General features: G+C 39.7%; 1 protein-coding gene across 1 annotated transcript in view; it reads left to right on the forward strand.

Annotated features, from left to right (window-relative positions):
* LOC103082026 (zinc finger protein 607-like) overlaps window positions 1-18,336 on the forward strand; it is a 67,346-nt gene extending 49,010 nt beyond the window's left edge. The window contains 3 exon segments of the mRNA XM_082931513.1: window positions 754-2,140; window positions 17,588-17,812; window positions 17,969-18,336. Coding sequence (XP_082787639.1) covers window positions 754-2,140; window positions 17,588-17,812; window positions 17,969-18,336 — 1,980 coding nt within the window.
* The last annotated feature ends 1,795 nt before the right edge of the window (window positions 18,337-20,131 follow it).

Here is a 20,131-nt window from a genome sequence, read left to right on the forward strand (position 1 = left end):
ACTTTCCACTGTATTGTTACCATTTATCACAATCGTTTTTTTGCTGCTGTTTTCACAGTTTTGGCTAGTCACACCTTTGTAAGTCTTTGATGGAAACTGATGCAGGAAAGAGTATATTAAATCACTCTAGTAAAGTGTGATAAATGAGTTATGGAGAAAGTGTCAGTAACTGTTAGAAACTGTATAGCTGATTTTAGAGTTGTCTAAAGTATTCATCTCTAATGAGCGATGAAATACTCATCTCTAATGAGTTGTCTAAAATATTTATCTCTAATAAATTTTTATTTTTTTATTTTGGCTGCTTTGGGTCTTCATTCCTGCGCGTGGGCTTTCTCTAGTTGTGGCAAGTGGGAGCTACTCTTCATTGCAGAGCATGGGCTTCTCATTATCGTGGCTTTTCTTGTTGTGGAGAACAGGCCCTAGGGCATGCGGGCTTCAGTAGTTGCAGTGCATGGGCTCAGTAGTTGTGGTGCACAGGCTCTAGAGCGCAGGCTCAGTAGTTGTGGCGCATGGGCTTAGTTGCTCTGCAGCATGTGAGATCTTTCTGGACCAGAGCTTGAACCCATGTCCCCTGCATTGACAGGCAGATTCTCAACCACTGCACCACCAGGGAAGTCCTAATAAGTGATATTTTTAGTTTAAAAGACGGTACTGTAGAATATACACTGTTCTTTGTCAAGGAAAACAAAATGTTTTTCTCATTTCTTTTAGATTTGAAGTCAAGGTATGAAATAATCAAATGAAAATGTACACATTTATAAAAAATATTCATCTCTTACTCTACATCAGAAAATTCATACTGGTGAGAAACCCTATGAATGTGACAAATGTGGGAAGACATTTAGTCAACACATAGACCGTACAGTACATCAGAGAATTCATACTGGTGAGAAGCCTTATGAATGTAAGCAGTGTGGAAAGGCCTTTAATCATGCATCCAACTTTCTATGACATCAGAGAATTCATACTGGTGAAAAACCCTATAAATGTGAGGAATGTGGAATGACTTTTAATCATAGGATGGAACTTAGAGTTCATCAGAGAATTCATACTGAGGAGAAACCCTATGAATGTGAAGAATGTGGGAGGGCCTTTAGTTGTGCCTAACACCTTACTCAACATGGCAGAGTTCATACTGGTGAGAAATCCTATGTATGTAATGAATGTGGAAAGGCCTTTAGTCAAGGTAGAATAATTAGAATACATCAGAGAATTCATACTGTTGAGAGACCCTATGAATGTAAGGAATGTGGGAAGACCTTTAGTCAAGCCTCTCATGTTGTGCAACATGGAAGAGTTCATACTGGTGAAAAACCTTATGAATGCCATGAATGTGGGATGATCTTTAGTCGTGGTATAGATCTTAGAGTATATCATAGAATGCATACTGGCAAGAAACCCTTGTAATAAACAAGGGTTTGTTACAAGGGTTTCAAATGTAAGGAATGTGGGAAGGCCGTTAGTCATGCCTCAAATCTTGTTCAACATGAGAGAATTCATTCTGGGGAGAAGCCCTATAAGTGTAAGGAATGTGGGATGACACTTAGTTCTGGCTATCAACTCATTCCACATTAGCGAATACATATTGTCGTGAAACCCTAAGAATGTAACGAATGTGGGAAGGCCTTTAGTCATGCTTCAGCACTTATTCAACATAAGAGAATTCATACTGGTGAGAAACCCTATACGTGTAAAGAATGTGGGAAGGCCTTTATTCATGGTGGAAGCCTAAGAATGCATCAGAGAACTCATACTGGTGAGAAAACTTATGAACGTAAAGACTGTGGGAAGGCCTTTAGTCGCACCTCAAACCTTGACAGGCATGAGAGAATTCATACTGGTGAGAAACCGTGTGAGTGTAAAGAATGTTGGAAGGCCTTTAGTCATGTTGAAAGCCTTAAAATACATCATAGAATTCACACTGGTGAGAAACCCTATGAATGTAAGGCATGTGGGAAGGCCTTTAGTGTGTATGGATGACTTACTGGACATCAGAGTATTCACAGTGGTGAGAGACCTTTTGAATGTAACAAATGCGGTAAGTCTTTTAGGCTTAGTTCAAGCCTTAAAGTACATCAGAAAATTCATACTGGAGAGAAAACTTATGAATTTAAGGACTGTAGAAAAGCATATATATGCAGTAGGGAATGTATAGTACATCCATACATTTATAACACTGGGAAAATTTTTGAATGAAAAGAACATGGGAAAGCTTTTAGATATGGTTCAATTCTTATAAGGCATTAAATAATTTATACTGGTGAGAACCCCTCAGAATGTAAATAATGTTTCAGATTTTTTAGTTATGACCCAAATGTTGTTCAGATTCAGAAATTTATGGTGTATTTTTATGTAACATAGGAAGGCCTTTACTAGCATTTCTCTATTTATGGATTATCAGAATATTCGTAAGGGAAGAAAATTCACAGAATGTAGAAATGCCCTCGTTTTTTATTCTCTGTTTATAAAAGCTCTATAACCCTCGTCAGTTATTATTACATTTGAAAAAACTAATACCACAGAAAACCCCTGTTGACCTAACAAATGTGAAAAAACTGTCATGATTGCCGTTTGATTCTTTACAGCCTGCATGCAAGATATCTATCCCTGTGGGAGTCATTTGGGAGTCATTTGTAAATGATGATAATAATACCTACATTATAGTGCTGTTATTGGAATATAAAAAACTTGGAAAGCTATCTTAAACATAGTGTTTATTCAGTAAGTATTAGATACTATTTTTAGTATTATCATTGGTATTATTATTAGTGTATTATTATTAGTACTATTTGTATCATTATGAGATCAAGTCCATATGGATGTAATGAATTTAGCTTTGTGTAATTTCTTATGCCTTGTTGAGTTTTAAATAATTTTTTCTGGACAAAGTAGTAAAATGTAAAAATCATGAGAGGATTTAAAACAGGAGTTTTATGAGAGCACTGACATGTTCATTCGTTTAAATACTGTCTATTGTTGCTTTGGTATTTCTTTGGCAGAGCTGAATAGTTGCAATAGGCTGTATGACCCACAAAGCCTAAAATATTTACTGTCTGGTTCATTACAAAAAATTTTCCAATTTCCTGTTTTAGAACAGCATCTCCACCATGTTTTCCTTACTTTGGATTTTTGAAAAGTACAGGAAAGTTATCTTACAGAATGTCTCATGTTCTGGATTTTTAAAATTGCTTCATTGTAGGTCCATTTGTCCTGTTCTTCTGTCTCTAATAGTTCCAGTAAATTTGAAGTTAAATAAAGAGGTTTAATTGAGTTTATGTTGTGTACATTAAGAAGCATTTTCCTACTATTAATGGTGCTAGATTGGTTATAGTGGAGACTGCTAGATCTCTCCATTGTAGAGATTCATTTTACAGTTATTAATCTACATGGTAATATTTTATCACCTCCTTTTGCAAATTGGTAATCTCATGTCTAAGTCCTGAATCAATTAGAAAATTAAAATTGAAATTAGGGCTATTAAGAAAGGAACAATAATAAAATGCCTATATACCAGCTTTGGGATGTTGCCAAACCTCTACTCTTTGGAAATGTAATACTCTTCAATGCATGCATGAAATAAAAAATGAAGACCAGAACTTTCTGTTCACTGCTTTATCCCCAGAATTATTCAGTCCCTCACTTAGTAGGAGTTGATAAAACTGATAAAACACGTGAGCCATGGCCGCTGAGCCTGCGGGTCCGGAGCCTGTGCTCCGCAACGGGAGAGGCCACAACAGTGAGAGGCCCAAGTACTGCAAAAAAAAAAAAAAAAAACTGATAAAACAATGAATAAGAATTTGACCTACAAAGTTAGAAATATAACAACATAAATCCTAAGCCAGTATAGGAAGCAGTTAATACAAATAAAATTATTAGAGCTTATTGATTATTAACCAAAATGTTACTCAAAGTTTTGGGATTTTTCCCTTGAAAAGCAATGAATTCATCTAGAAGTACAGTTTTATAATTTAGAAATGAAACAGTAATCTTGAAACAGTGTTTTTTTAACTTAAATTTTTTTCTATTAAAAGTATATTAGCATCAGGGCTTCCCTGGTGGCGCAGTGGTTGACAGTCCGCCTGCCAATGCAGGGGACAGGGGTTCGCGCCCCGGTCCGGGAAGATCCCATATGCCGCGGAGTGGCTGGGCCCTTGAGCCATGGCCGCTGAGCCTGCGCGTCCGGAGCCTGTGCTCCGCAACGGAAGAGGCCACAACAGTGAGAGACCCGCGTACCGCAAAAAAAAAAAAAAAAAAAAAAAAAGTATATTAGCATCAAATAAAGGGGAATTAACCATAAATATGGAAGAAAAAAATTTTAATTATAAGGCAATGCTTCAGTTTATTCCAGTATACTTAGAAATTGAAAGAATGTATTAGATTCCTGGGAAAAAATGTAATTTATCAAAATGAACCTAAGATGATATTGATTTTATAAAATTTAATTAAATTTTATAAAGTAAAATCAAAGGAAAACAACTCTTTTATTAAAAGCAGCACTATGGCACATACTTGGGTAGACTTAAAGAAGGAAATTATTTCTAACAGTATTTCTAGCTCATTGATATATGGATTACATAATTATAACAAATAATAGGTCCTAAAAAGCAAAAGCTAAATGAGGTTTCCTTATGAAACTAATTATAGAAAATCTAAATATATTACTCACCAACTGAAACTGAGAATCTACCAAAAGAACTATGAAATTAAAAAGCATTTATCTAGGGCTTCCCAGGTAGCGCAGTGGTTGAGAGTCCGCCTGCCGATGCAGGGGACGCGGGTTCGTGCCCCGGTCCGGGAAGATCCCACATGCTGTGGAGCGGCAGTGAAGTAAGTCAGAAAGAGAAACAAGTACCATATGCTAATACATATATATGGAATATAAGAAAAAAAATGTCATGAATAACCTAGGGGTAAGACGGGAATAAAGACACAGACCTACTAGAGAATGGACTTGAGGATATGGGGAGGGGGAAGGGTAAGCTGTGACAAAGTTAGAGAGTGGCATGGATATATATACACTACCAAAAGTAAAACAGATAGCTAGTGGGAAGCCGCAGCATAGCACAGGGAAATCAGCTCGGTGTTTTGTGACCACCTGGATGGGTCGGATAGGGAGGGTGGGAGGGAGGGAGACACAAGAGGGAAGAGATATGGGGATATATGTATATGTATATGTATAGCTGATTCACTTTGTTATAAAGCAGAAACTAACATACCATTGTAAAGCAATTATACTCCAATGAAGATGTTAAAAAAACACATTTATCTAGAATGTTCAAGACTTAACTATTCTTGTTTAATTATAAATCTTGAATGACAAAGCTGTTAATCCAAGTTTAGTACTTTCAATATTACAGGTTAGCAAACGATTGCTCTGTGGGCCAACCACCTGTTTTTCTAGGGTTTTATTAGAACACAGCTGTATTCATTCAGCTACATATTATCTAGGACTGCTTTCTGTCTTCAACAGCAGAGTTAGTTGTAACAGACACTGTATGCCCCGTAAACCTAAAAATATTTACTATCGGCCCTTTAAGAAGTTTGCAAATCTGTGATCTAGCTTCATTAGTTTTTCTAATCTTTATTTAAATTTATGAATGAGCTGAATTATAAATACCTGATTTCTTTAATACTAAAAGGAACCTCCCTCCCACCCCCCAACACACATACTTGACCATTTTTGATACCTATTTTCAAACACTTCCATCCAGATAAATGTCAGAAATTAGTCATTTGAATTGCCTTCCCCTGTATTTTCTGTAAATGTCAAGAAAGTGCCAGCAGCAAATCATATTAGTTTTGATGAAGTACTGTGTATTTTTGCACAATTGATATTTATCCATATAAAAGAATTCTTATCTTTCAAATAAGAATGATTCATGGAAATTACAAATTACGTATTGTCTTCCAGCCATCTATGATGTCAGTGTGATTGTCCCTTATAACCTACACTTCTGTGACCATTTGTTGCAGATGGAGAATCCACTATTCTATTTAGTTATTCACCATCTGATAGTTAACATCATTGTCCCATATGTTTAAGTTTTAGAATAAAATATAACACAAGACAATAATTTAAGTTCCGTAATAAAATAAGCCTACAGTAGGTCAGCATGGTACTTCTCCAAGTTACTATAATATATATGTTGAATTTACAGACATACCTTTATCCAACGTTTTTGAAATTATGCCCCAGGAATACTGTTGGTACTTGACAGTACTTTTAAAAATGTTTTTGGGCTTAAACAAGTTTATGAAGTACTGAATACTAAATCTCTACGTTTGAATAATGAAAAGCTCATATTGACCAAACAAATGGAGACCTGTGGTAAAGAACACTTTAAAATGTTACCAGGGAACCTCCATTTCTAATACCTATTAATCTCTCTGGGAAATGTTGCCAAATCCAAAGGGAGTGACTCTCAGATTGGAATTATGGGTCATTATTTCATGTTACTAGCGATAATTGGATGGCTAATAGCTCACATCCTGACCTGCAATTAGTGTCCTTTTCCTGAATGTAGGGTTGCTATTTTTCTACAAAATGAAATATCTTTTAGCCCAATCTTTTTTTTATTTTTTAAATTAATTAATTTATTTTTTACATCTTTATTGGAGTATAATTGCTTTACAATGGTGTGTTTCTGCTTCATAACAAAGTGAATCAGTTATATACATACGTTCCCATATCTCTTCCCTCTTACGTCTCCCTCCCTCCCACCCTCCCTATCCCACCCCTCCAGGCGGTCACAAAGCACCAAGCTGATCTCCCTGTGCTATGCGTTATTCCAATCTTGATATAAATATACCTCAATAGATTTAAATCTTATCTATTGGCCATTATACAGTTGTTGACAGTTTTTCACTATTACAAAACCAGTGACTAGCTTTGCTCCTGTATACTAGTACACAAGAGCAGTGGTGTCCAATTACTCAGTCATAGGTTGTATACATTTTCACCTTTGGTACATACTGGTAACTTGTTTATTTTTGTGGACATCTGGCAACTCAGTCAAAGGCGAAATCAGTATCCTGTATTTCTTCTTCTAGTGTGTGGTTTAGTTTTTAGTTTTCTAACTACTAGTGAGTTGAATATTTTCCATATATTTTTATTAGCCAATCATGTTACTTACTGTGATTTTCCTAGTCTCATTTTTTGCCCATTTATTCATTTTTTTCCTTCTGATTTATAGGTGTTTTAAAAAATATTCAGTATCCAAATCCTTTGCTTGTTTTATGTCCTTATTTTTTCCAAACTTATGCTGATTTATGCTGTTTTTTACTATGTTCAGTACCCCTCATACAAATATTTTAAATTTCAGTATAGTAAGTTTTCAGTCATACCAAATATTCTTATTATTCCTATTCACAATTTTATTAGACTATTTAGTTTTCTAAATAATCAAATTATCTGCAAGTCAAAAAGAAAATTCCTTTTGACATATTCATATGGATTATTTCCTTTTTTTTTAACATCTTTATTGGAGTATAATTGCTTTACAATGGTGTGTTAGTTTCTGCTTTATAACAAAGTGAATTAGTTATACATATAAATATGTTCCCATATCTCTTCCGTCTTGCGTCTCCCTCCCTCCCACCCTCCCTATCTCACCCCTCTAGGTGGTCACAAAGCACGGAGCTGATCTCCCTGTGCTATGCGGCTGCTTCCCACTAGCTATCTATTTTACGTTTGGTAGTGTATATATGTCCATGCCACTCTCTCACTTTGTCACAGCTTACCCTTCCCCCTCCCCATATCCTCAAGTCCATTCTCTAGTAGGTCTGTGTCTTTATTCCTGTCTTACCCCTAGGTTCTTCATGACATTTTTTTCCTTAAATTCCATATATATGTGTTAGCATACGGTATTTGTATTTCTCTTTCTGACTTACTTCACTCTGTATGACAGACTCTAGATCCATCCACCTCATTACAAATAGCTCAATTTCGTTTCTTTTTATGGCTGAGTAATATTCCATTGTATATATGTGCCACGTCTTCTTTATCCATTCATCCTATGATGGACACTTAGGTTGTTTCCATCTCCGGGCTATTGTAAATAGAGCTACAATGAGCATTTTGATTCATGACTCTTTTTGAATTATGGTATTCTCAGGGTATATGCCCAGTAGTGGGATTGCTGGGTCATATGGTAGTTCTATTTGTAGTTTTTTAAGGACCCTCCATACTGTTCTCCATAGTGGCTGTACCAATTCACATTCCCACCAGCAGTGCAAGAGTGTTCCCTTTTCTCCACACCCTCTCCAGCATTTATTGTTTCTAGATTTTTTGATGATGGCCATTCTGACTGGTGTGAGATGATATCTCATTGTAGTTTTGATTTGCATTTCTCTAATGATTAATGATGTTGAGCATTCTTTCATGTGCTTGTAGGCAGTCTGTATATCTTCTTTGGAGAAATGTCTATTTAGGTCTTCTGCCCATTTTTGGATTGGGTTGTTTGTTTTTTTGTTATTGAGCTGCATGAGCTGCTTGTAAATTTTGGAGATTAATCCTTTGTCAGTTGCTTCATTTGCAAATATTTTCTCCCATTCTGAGGATTGTCTTTTGGTCTTGTTTATGGTTTCCTTTGCTGTGCAAAAGCTTTGAAGTTTCATTAGGTCCCATTTGTTTATTTTTGTTTTTATTTCCATTTCTCTAGGAGGTGGGTCAGAAAGGATCTTGCTGTGATTTATGTCATAGAGTGTTCTGCCTATGTTTTCCTCTAAGAGTTTGATAGTTTCTGGCCTTACATTTAGGTCTCTAATCCATTTTGAGCTTATTTTTGTGTATGGTGTTAGGGAGTGATCTAATCTCATACTTTTACATGTATCTGCCCAGTTTTCCCATCACCACTTATTGAAGAGGCTGTCCTTTCTCCACTGTACATTCCTGCCTCCTTTATCAAAGATAAGGTGACCATATGTGCGTGGGTTTATGTCTGGGCTTTCTATCCTGTTCCATTGATCTATCTTTCTGTTTTTGTGCCAGTACCATACTGTCTTGATTACTGTAGCTTTGTAGTATAGACTGAAGTCAGGGAGCCTTATTCCTCCGGCTCCGTTGTTTTTTTTTTTGTTTTTTTTTTGCTGTACGCAGCCCTCTCACTGTTGCGGCCTCTCCTGTTGTGGAGCACAGGCTCCAGACGCGCAGGCTCAGCGGCCATGGCTCACGGGCCCAGCCGCTCCGCAGCACGTGGGATCCTCCCGGACCAGGACACAAACCCGTGTCCCCTGCATCAGCAGGCGGACTCTCAACCACTGCGCCACCAGAGAAGCCCATCCGGCTCCGTTTTTCATTCTCAAGATTGCTTTGGCTATTCGGAAAAGGAAATAGAAGGAGTCGAAATCGGAAAAGAAGAAGTAAAGCTGTCACTGTTTGCAGATGACATGATACTATACATAGAGAATCCTAAAGATGCTACCAGAAAACTACTAGAGCTAATCAATGAATTTGGTAAAGTAGCAGGATACAAAATTAATGCACAGAAATCTCTGGCATTCCTACACACTAATGATGAAAAATTATGAAAGTGAAATCAAGAAAACACTCCCATTTACCATTGCAACAAAAAGAATAAAATATCTAGGAATAAACCTACCTAAGGAGACAAAAGACCTGTATGCAGAAAATTATAAGACACTGATGAAAGAAATTAAAGATGATACAAACAGATGGAGAGATATACCATGTTCTTGGATTGGAAGAATCAACATTGTGAAAATGACTCTACTACCCAAAGCAATCTATAGATTCAATGCAATCCCTATCAAATTACCACTGGCATTTTTTACAGAACTAGAACAAAAAAATCTTAAAATTTGTATGGAGACACAAAAGACCCCAAATAGCCAAAGCAGTCTTGAGAGAAAAAAACGGAGCTGGAGGAATCAGACTCCCTGACTTCAGACTATACTACAAAGCTACAGTAATCAAGACAATATGGTACTGGCACAAAAACAGAAATATAGATCAATGGAACAGGATAGAAAGCCCAGAGATAAACCCACGCACATATGGTCACCTTATCTTTGATAAAGGAGGCAGGAATGTACAGTGGAGAAAGGACAGCCTCTTCAATAAGTGGTGCTGGGAAAACTGGACAGGTACATGTAAAAGTATGAGATTAGATCACTCCCTAACACCATACACAAAAATAAGCTCAAAATGGATTAAAGACCTAAATGTAAGGCCAGAAACTATCAAACTCTTAGAGGAAAACATAGGCAGAACACTCTATGACATAAATCACAGCAAGATCCTTTTTGACCCACCTCCTAGAGAAATGGAAATAAAAACAAAAATAAACAAATGGGACCTAATGAAACTTCAAAGCTTTTGCACAGCAAAGGAAACCATAAACAAGACCAAAAGACAACCCTCAGAATGGGAGAAAATATTTGCAAATGAAGCAACTGACAAAGGATTAATCTCCAAAATTTACAAGCAGCTCATGCAGCTCAATAACAAAAAAACAAACAACCCAATCCAAAAATGGGCAGAAGACCTAAATAGACATTTCTCCAAAGAAGATATACAGACTGCCAACAAACACATGAAAGAATGCTCAACATCATTAATCATTAGAGAAATGCAAATCAAAACTACAATGAGATATCATCTCACACCAGTCAGAATGGCCATCATCAAAAAATCTAGAAACAATAAATGCTGGAGAGGGTGTGGAGAAAAGGGAACACTCTTGCACTGCTGGTGGGAATGTGAATTGGTTCAGCCACTATGGAGAACAGTATGGAGGTTCCTTAAAAAACTACAAATAGAACTACCATATGACCCAGCAATCCCACTACTAGGTATATACCCTGAGGAAACCAGAATTCAGAAAGAGTCATGTACCAAAATGTTCATTGCAGCTCTATTTACAATAGCCCGGAGATGGAAACAACTTAAGTGTCCATCATCGGATGAATCGATAAAGAAGATGTGGCACATATATACAATGGAATATTACTCAGCCATAAAAAGAAACGAAATTGAGCTGTTTGTAATGAGGTGGATAGACCTAGAGTCTGTCATACAGAGTGAATTAAGTCAGAAAGAGAAATACAAATACCATATGCTAACACATATATATGGAATTTAAGGAAAAAAATGTCATGAAGAACCTAGGGGTAAGACAGGAATAAAGACACAGACCTACTGGAGAACGGACTTGAGTATACGGGGAGGGGGAAGGGTGAGCTGTGACAAAGCGCGAGAGAGGCATGGACATGTATACACTACCAAATGTAAAATAGATAGCTAGTGGGAAGCAGCCGCATAGCACAGGGATATCAGCTCGGTGCTTTGTGACCGCCTGGAGGGATGGGATAGGGAGGGTGGGAGGGAGGAAGATGCAATAGGAAAGAGATATGGGAACATATGTATATGTATAACTGATTCACTTTGTTATAAAGCAGAAACTAACACACCATTGTAAAGCAATTATTCCCCAATAAAGATGTTAAAAGAAATGAATAAAGTATAGTTGTATGCTGTTAGTAAGAGACAAATCTAAAATTCAAAACCTAGAAGCTTTAAAGTATCATTATTACCATCGTCTTCTGTTCTGAAAATCATCTAAAAGCAATAAAGAGAATGAAAAGATCTTTGCAAACTCCACATTCAGCAAAACCAGGAGATAAGTATATTTGGTAGATAATAAATTACATGTAAGGGCTGACAAAAGCAGCTGAAATCAGGGGCAATTATGAAATAGAAACTGGAAACAAGAAACTATAGAGAGAAATTTGAGTGTAAAGAGGGACAAATAGAGGCAGATCTAACAAAAAAATGAGGAAAATTACATGTCCTAAAGGAGAGGTTTCCACCATCAGGGACCTCCTACTTGTAACTACAACTGCAAGAAACTGGGAAGCAGAAGAGGAAGAGGGCTATTCAATCCCTTATAAAAGCCTTATGTGTGATGGAAGACAAGAAGTGAGCTTTAATGTTGTGAAAACCAGATGGCCGGGAACTTTACCCTGACCCCTTCAACACACTGAGGAACTTCTTACAAAGAACTAGTCTAAGAAAACCCAACTCACATAATGATGTGTAAGAAGAAAGGAACAAGTACAACATTAATCCAAAGCTACAAAAAGAACTATGAAGGAACAAAGAAAGAAAGAAAAAAACAAAACCATTCACTAGAAAACTGCTGCAATGGATCAGATAAAAATTTAACTAAATATTTTTCATGAATTTTAAAAAAATAATAATTCAATTGACTCTATGATGGAAGACCAAAAAGAAAAAATGTAAGAACTTAGGAAAGAGATGGTGAAACAACAGAGTAAGATAAAAGGTGAGCAGGCAGAAATGGAAGAATAATCAAATATCACAAATAGAAGGACAAACCTTGAAGAAACATAAAGGAGAAAAACTCAGAAACATAGAGAATAAAAATGGGGAAAACAAAAAGAAACAAAAATAGAAAGAATTACTTAGAAAATAATATATATTTTCAAGAAATGGTACTGGGACAATTGACTATCCACATGCAAACGAATGAATTTGTACCCCTATCTCACACCATACACAAACATTAGCTCAACATGGATCGAATACCTAAATGTAAGAGCTAAAACTCTAAAACCTTTTAGAAGAAAACATAGGTATAAATCTTTCTGACCTTGGAGTAGACAATGGTTTCATATATATGATATCTAAACCACAAGCAACCAAAGGGGGAAAAAAAAAGATAAACTGAACTTCATCAAAACCTGCTGTACATCAAAGGACACTATCAAAAAAGTAAAAAGAGGGCTTCCCTGGTGGCACAGTGGTTGAGAGTCCGCCTGCCAATGCAGGGGACACGGGTTCGTGCCCCCGTCCGGGAGGATCCCACATGCCGCGGAGCGGCTGGGCCTGTGGGCCATGGCCGCTGGGCCTGCGCTTCCGGAGCCTGTGCTCCGCGGCGGGAGAGGGCGCAGCAGTGGGAGGCCCGCGTACCACAAAAAAAAAAAAAAAAAAAAAAAAAAAAAAAACCACAGAGAGGGAGAAAAAGTAGCTTATCATTCAACATGCTGCTACAAGTAAAAAAAAAAAAAAAAAAGTAAAAAGACAACCCACAGAATGGGAGAAAATATTTGCAAATCATCTATCTGATGAGGGTATAAATATCTAGAATATATAAAGGACTGTTACAACTGAATAAAAAGCCAAATAACCCAAATTAAAAATAGGCTAAGGATTTGAAAAGACATTTCTCCAAAGAAGAAATACAAATGGCCAATACCCACGTGAAAAGATGCTCAGCAACATTAGTCTTTAGGGAAATGCAAATCAAAACAATGAGATATCACCTAACATCCACTAGAATGGCTATAATTTTTTTTAATGGAAAATAAGTGTTGACAAGGTTGTGGAGAAATTAAAACCAAATTGTCAAAACTTGGAAGACATTCTCTGATAGATAAATGAATAAATAAACTGCAGTACCTCCAGACAGTGGAATATTATTCCATTATACTTTGCCCAACCCTGTAGGATCCACACCAAGAGTGAACTCTAAGGCATGGACCTTGGATGATTATGATGTATCAATCTGTAGGTTCCTCCTTGATTAAAAATGTACCATTCTGGTGAGTGATGATACTGAGGGAGAGGTGGGGACAGGGAATATATGGGAAATCTCTGTACCTTCCTCTCAATTTTGTTATAAAACTGAAAGTGCTCTAAAAATTAGTTTTTAAAATATCTTCACTCAAAAACTTTTATATAAGTGTTCACAGTAGCATTATTCATAATAGCCCAAAAGTATAAACAATCTAAATGTCCATCAACTGATGAATGAATAAAAAATTTTTTTATTCAGCCATAAAAAGGAGGGAGTACTGGTACATGCTACAACATGGATGAAGCTTGAAAATATTATATTATGCTAAAATATTATGTCTGGATGAAAGCATCCAGACACTGAATAATTACACAAAAACTAATTACAATGAATTTCAAATGTGAAATTCGGAGCTGTGGGGTCATGAGTATTTGCTCTATTATTTATACTTTTCTGCAACTTCTCTAAATTGTAAACAGGGAATTCCCTGGTGGTCCAGTGGTTAGGACTTGACGTTTTCACTGCCGGGGCCCAGGTTCAGTCCTTGGTCGGGAAACTAAGATCCCGCAAGCCATGCAGTACATGGTCAATGACAACGAAAAAAGCTAATTCCAAAACAGTCAACAAATATTTGTTGAGATTCTACTTTATAAGATGTATTTCGCTATCCACTGGATATCCTAAGATCAAAATCAGTCACTCTCCTCAAGGAACTTCAATTGTTAAAATTTGGTAATTGCTGTAATGGAGCACCTGAAGCTGCATAGGACAGACTCTAGGGAGGAAATGCAGGTACTCAGCATGGGAGAAGCATAAGGAGGCTGCCAGGCAGATAAGGCTTACTAAAGCATTCCAGGAGGAGAGAATGGCACAGACACTTAAAGTGTGATTTATGCCAAAAACTACATAGGAGTTAAATATTCTTACAGCACAAAGTTCAAGAGGGTAGGGGAAGAAAAATGTCTAGATAGGTGGGAGTCAATATTAAGTGCCGTACTAAGGAGTTCAATTTTTATCCTGAGTAGGTGTTAGAGAAACACCAAAAACAACTTTATATAATCTAATTTAGAGCAGTGGGAAAGGAAAAGCAAATTATGAGAGCAATATAAAATACTTAGGGGTTAGACTCTGTGGGTCTTGAAGATTAGTTGGGGTGGAGAGTCAGGAAAAGAGAAGTCTGTAATGGTTCATGGGTTTCTGAGCTAGGCTCTGAATGAAATTTGGTGCATTCAGATGGACTAAAGAGTTAAGAGTAGGTATGGAGGAGAGAAGGTCAGTTTGATTTTGGATTTGTTGAGGTGGTTATGGAATATCTAAATGAAGGCAACTGGATATGTGGGTCTGGAGATCAGGAAAAGGTCTGGGTTGGAAACAAATATAAAAATGATCAACCTATAGGGACAGCTGAAGCCAGGCACCTGGAGGAGTATGCCCACAGGGGAATACGCAGCATGAGAAGGAGACTTGATAACAAGATAATTATGGGGAAGCACTCTGAGAAAGAACAACTATAGAAAGATAGGATATTCTCTCAGAAACCAGAGGAGCGTTTCATGAAGGTAAATCAACTGTAACAGAGAGGTCAAGTAAGATGAACCAAAGAGTGGATTTGGTAAATGGTACTGGTGTCTTTCATGAGAACAGGATCACAGAAGAGTGATTCTTGAAGTCAGAATGGAGGGAGCTGAGGACTAAATGAAAAGTAAGAAACTTAAGTGCAGCTCTTCAAAAGCTTGGGGATGATGGGGAGAAAGGGAGGAGGGGAGAAAGTGAGAGAGAGGGAGAGAGGTAGAAGAGAATATAGGGTCAAGGAAAGTTTTTTTTAACTCCAGATTTTTCATTAAGTTCAATAGACATAAGATTACTCTGTCAAATTGCTATAAAAGTTACTAAATACTTTCTCTGAATTTCTGTACTTATCTTGTTGAGGACCAGAGCAAACAGCTCCTGGATGGCACTAGAGTGCTAAGGACTGCCTTAGGGATTCCTATTCCTAGCTGAACAATTCCAAGCATTTCTCTTCCACCTAGCAACAGTTACTGCCTCACTTCAATTTCTACCACGAGTAAACTTTAAACTTTCCAAAATTCTGCATATGACTCTCAAGGACATGGGAAGACCCAATGATTGGCCCCTGGAGAGAAGGATTGTTTTAAATGAGATAAACATGTTTAAATGTTAGAAGGGAGAGTGCAAGTACAGAAAAGAGAGGATGGGCTGCTACATCAAGCTGATGTGAAGAGAAATGAGGGTCAGATCCCACAATCTCAGAGACTCCCTAAAGTTTCCTCTGGTTATTTAAGACTTGGAGCTCTGGCTAGGGAAATGGAATATGCCCGACACTTCTGTCTAAATCCTGGGCTAGGGAATTCCCTGGTGATCCAGTGGTTAGGACTCAGCTCTTTCACTGCCAGGGCTGGGTTCAATCCCTGGTGGGGGAACTAAGATCCCGCAAGCCTCGTGGCAAAATAATAATAATAATAATCCTGAGCTAACAGTACATTTCACCAGGTTTGCCGTGAGAGTCAGGCATTTCCCTTTAACCCCTCTTGGCCTCAGAGAGGAATGCCCCTCTCTTTTTCCCTATGAAAGCCTTTAAAAAGTAAAATGAGATAATGAAATTCAAGAGGCTTTATAATGAAAAAGTACAATATAAATTCAGGGTGCTATTATTGTGAGAGAAATGAAGGGGTATGCTGCGATTGATGGAGAATAGGAGAGATGAAAAACGACACTTGAGAATCAAATAAACTTACATTTATAATCCTAGGTTCTGCCACTTCAGTGTCTTCTTTTTTCCTTTAGACTTCTCAGACTGAACAAAGTCTTCTCTCACATATATGAGACATCTTAATGAGCTCAGTGGGAAGAATGCCACTCAATATACATTCTCCAAGTTGGGAACCTGTTACTAACACCCTATAACATCAAAGCCTTCCCATTCCCTCTATATTCCCTCCTAGCTCAACACACCTTTATCCTCCTCAGAAGATAACATGCCCCTAATTCTACAAGAGATGGACTCTAGTCACAGCTTCCTGTGGAAAGAGTGTCACTAGCTCCAACATCATAATGGTTCAGTCCCCCCAGCCCCGGCCCACTTGTGTCCAGTGATGCAGCACCAACATTACTAAGAACCTCAAAATCCTCACATGAATGTGAGGAGTGCTGGGAAGCAGGGAGCATCTGGCCCTTTGTGAGAGTGGAGTGGGGTCACTATTATGCAGTGGGGTGCAGGGGGCATGTAAGCTGACCTCGTGTGACAGAGTGGCTTTCTGAGGGCTGGCCATTTCAGATAGTACAGTCAGATGACTAAAGACACTAATGTGTTGGGACGTGATGTGGAGTTTGGCCATTTTATATAACCTTTATTGCATGTTTATACATGCCAGGCACTATTCTAAAGTCTGTTCATGCACTGCTCCAATAATGCCTTAAATCAGGGTTGCCAGATAAAATATAATTATATTTGAATTTGATTCCCAGTTAAAATTTGAACTTCAGATAAACAATATTTGGGACTTACTTATGCTAAAAAAAATTATCCTTTTAAATGAAATTCAAACTTAACTGGAGGCCCCGCATTTTCCTACTTTAAGGTACTGTGATGCCTTCCTCCAGCCACACAGCTAGAACGTGGCAGGGCCAGAGAGTCAGAGTCCAGTCATGTTCTTAGCTATTATGCCACTGTCACCGGATCTGCGGAGATGCGCGTGGGAGGCTCTGGCCTTTATGACAGAGGCTGTGCATCAGCGGCCTGCGTGCGCAGCTGCCCCTTTGTGGTTATAAAGGGGCTCCTCGAGCCTTGTACGACGCCAGTGCCCGAGCCCCACCAGGCCTGATGAAGCCACAAAGCAAAACCTTTTATTAAAAACACCGGTGGTAGGAAACAGAGCAGACAGTACCCAGACATTTCTCTGTCTTCTTACTGCACCACCCCTCACAGAGGCAAACAGGCAGGGCGGCCACTGGAAGCGCTGAGACAGTGCGCCCCGGCCCCCTCCCTCTTGTCTCTGCCTTCGGTGTAGAGGACCTGAGGAAACCGGTATCTGGAGCGGGTTGGTCGGGACGCACGTCTCAGTCGCAGCAATCGCTCCCTTCCACACCGCCCAGCCCTCTGCGAGAGCCTCACTCCCACCCTACTTGGGCTCGGAAGCGCCACGACCGCATTTTGGAGGGAAAGCACGCGAGACCCACCGACTACGCGTGCGTGTGGGCACGAGGGCGGACTAGGACTAGCGCGGAGACCAGAAGTGAGGAACGCGCGTGCCCGCGCTGGCGACGTCCGTCGCCGACCCAAGGGCCCTGCTCCATCCCACACTCCACTTCCCACACCTGAAGCCCCGCGAGGCTCGCTTCGCCTTCTCCCGCTCGATGGCTTCCTTCCTTGGGCTTTCTTGATCTTTCAGGCACTCTTCTGCCTTCTTTCTCCACGGGTCTCGAGGATTTCCCCCTCTTCAGTTCGGAGACACCAGAAGCGAGGGACAGGGAGAACGGTGTGAAAGGGTGGCTAGTAATGCGCGATCTCCCTCAGGGCGGGAGACTTCGTCCCTCCGGGCAGGGGTCTCAGAACAACACCCACGACGGCAAATGGACTCCTAGTTTGGGCCGGAGAGGCGGGACTGCATTTCCCAGCGTCCGTGCAGCGCTTCCTAGGCTAGGCCTCTTTCCGTCTCCTGGGGACGAGGCGGCTAGAGGATTGGATTTTCCAGTGTGCAGCTCTGTCCGGCGCTGGGGAAACTGCAGTTTCCAATACCATCCGTCCCAGGTTCCGTAAGTTCCGCCTTTCCCTTCAGTCTAGCCTGTTCCCCAGCGGCCCCGGGCCATAGTAGAGGAGGGAGAGGCCGGGGGACTGAAGTTCCCCCTATGCCTCTCCTTGGGGACTACAATTCCCAGTATGCTCGCGGGGAAGCTCCTTGGACTTTACCTCCCCATCAGGCCAACGCACTTACCCAGTGTTGGCTTGCGACAAGTATCAACAGATAGCGGTGGAGGCTGTGTTGGGAGTGGACGGGAACTATAGCCCCTAACATACGCGATGTTGGGAAACTAGTTCCCAGTGTGCGTCTTCTGTAGTTCCTGGTGTTTTGTGGAGGTGGCAGGTGGATGTCAGCTCTCAGAAAATCCGGGGAGAGAGCGAGCTTTCCCAGCAGGCCCCGCGTGGTCACTTCTCTCCCTAAGTAGCCCAACTGGACCCTGGCCGGAACCTCAAATCATTCTTAACGCTTCCCAGCAAGCACTCTGTTTTTTGTTTTTCTAAGTCCATTCACTTCCATACACAACTTTTCAAACACATACTTCCATTCCCTTTCCCTCTACTAACAAACCCTGCTTCTCACTTCACTGAGAAAATGGAAGTTGTCAGAAGAGAATCTGCACAGACTCACCCACCTACCTACCAATCTACATCTTTGCCCATGTATGCACGCTCTCATCCCACAGCTGAACTAACTAACTATATATAGAGTTTTTTTGCGGTACGCAGGCCTCTCACTGTTGTGGCCTCTCTCACTGCGGAGCACAGGCTCCAGATGCGCAGGCTCAGCGGCCATAGCTCACGGGCCTAGCCGCTCTGCGGCATGTGGGGTCTTCCCGAACTGGGGCACGAACCCGTGTCCCCTGCAGCGGCAGGCGGACTCTCAAGCACTGTGCCACCAGGGAAGCCCGAACTAACTATATTTTTTATCTAACTCTAGTCCCTCCACTTGGGCACTAGATCTCACCCTCTTTTGTTTATCAAGTTCTTTTTTTCTTTTTTGGGGCTGTGTGGCTTGTGGCATCTTAGTTCCGCCACCAAGGATTGAACCGTGGCCAGCAGTGCAAGCGTGGAGTCCTAACCACTGGACAGCCAGGGAATTCCCTATTTATCAAGTTCTTGACTTCAGCAATCCCCTCACCTTGAAAACAAACAACTCACACAGCTTTTATTTATTCCCCTTCTCTCATCAACTACTGTCCCATTTCTAACAAAACTCCTAGAAAATATTATCCATATTTCCTGCTTCCAATTTCTTTTCTTGCGTTCTCTTTTGAAAGCAGTCTAATCAGACTTTTGCACCCATCACTTTACCAAAACTGCTCTGGTCAGGCTTACTAATAATCATCTTGCTGAATCTAATGGTTGACTTTCAATTATTTTCTGCTTGACCTGTTAGCAGCACTTGACACAATTGATCATTCCCTCCTCCTTGGTACGCTTTCTTCACTTAGTTTCTGTGACACCATAGGTTTCTTGATTTTCCTTCTACCCATTAGTGCTCCTCAGTTTCCTATGCTGACCTCTCCCTGACCTCTTAATGTTAGAGCTTCTCATGCTACAATCCTTATTCCTCTTCCTTATCCACATCCACTCCCTTGGTCATCTCATCCAGTCTCTTGGCTTTAAGTATCATGTATATACCAGTGATTACCAAATTTATGACTCCAGTACGAACCTGTCTCCTGAACTCCAGACTTATATATCCAATTGCCTACTAGACATCTTCTCTTAAATGTTTAATAGGCACCTCAATCTCAATTTGCCCAAAACTGATCTCATGAACTCCTAATCTTCCTCCTAGTACCAACTCCCT

The sequence above is a fragment of the Lipotes vexillifer genome, unplaced genomic scaffold, assembly GCF_000442215.2.
Source record: "Lipotes vexillifer unplaced genomic scaffold, Lipotes_vexillifer_v1.1 scaffold182, whole genome shotgun sequence".
Taxonomy (NCBI): Eukaryota; Metazoa; Chordata; class Mammalia; order Artiodactyla; family Lipotidae; genus Lipotes; species Lipotes vexillifer.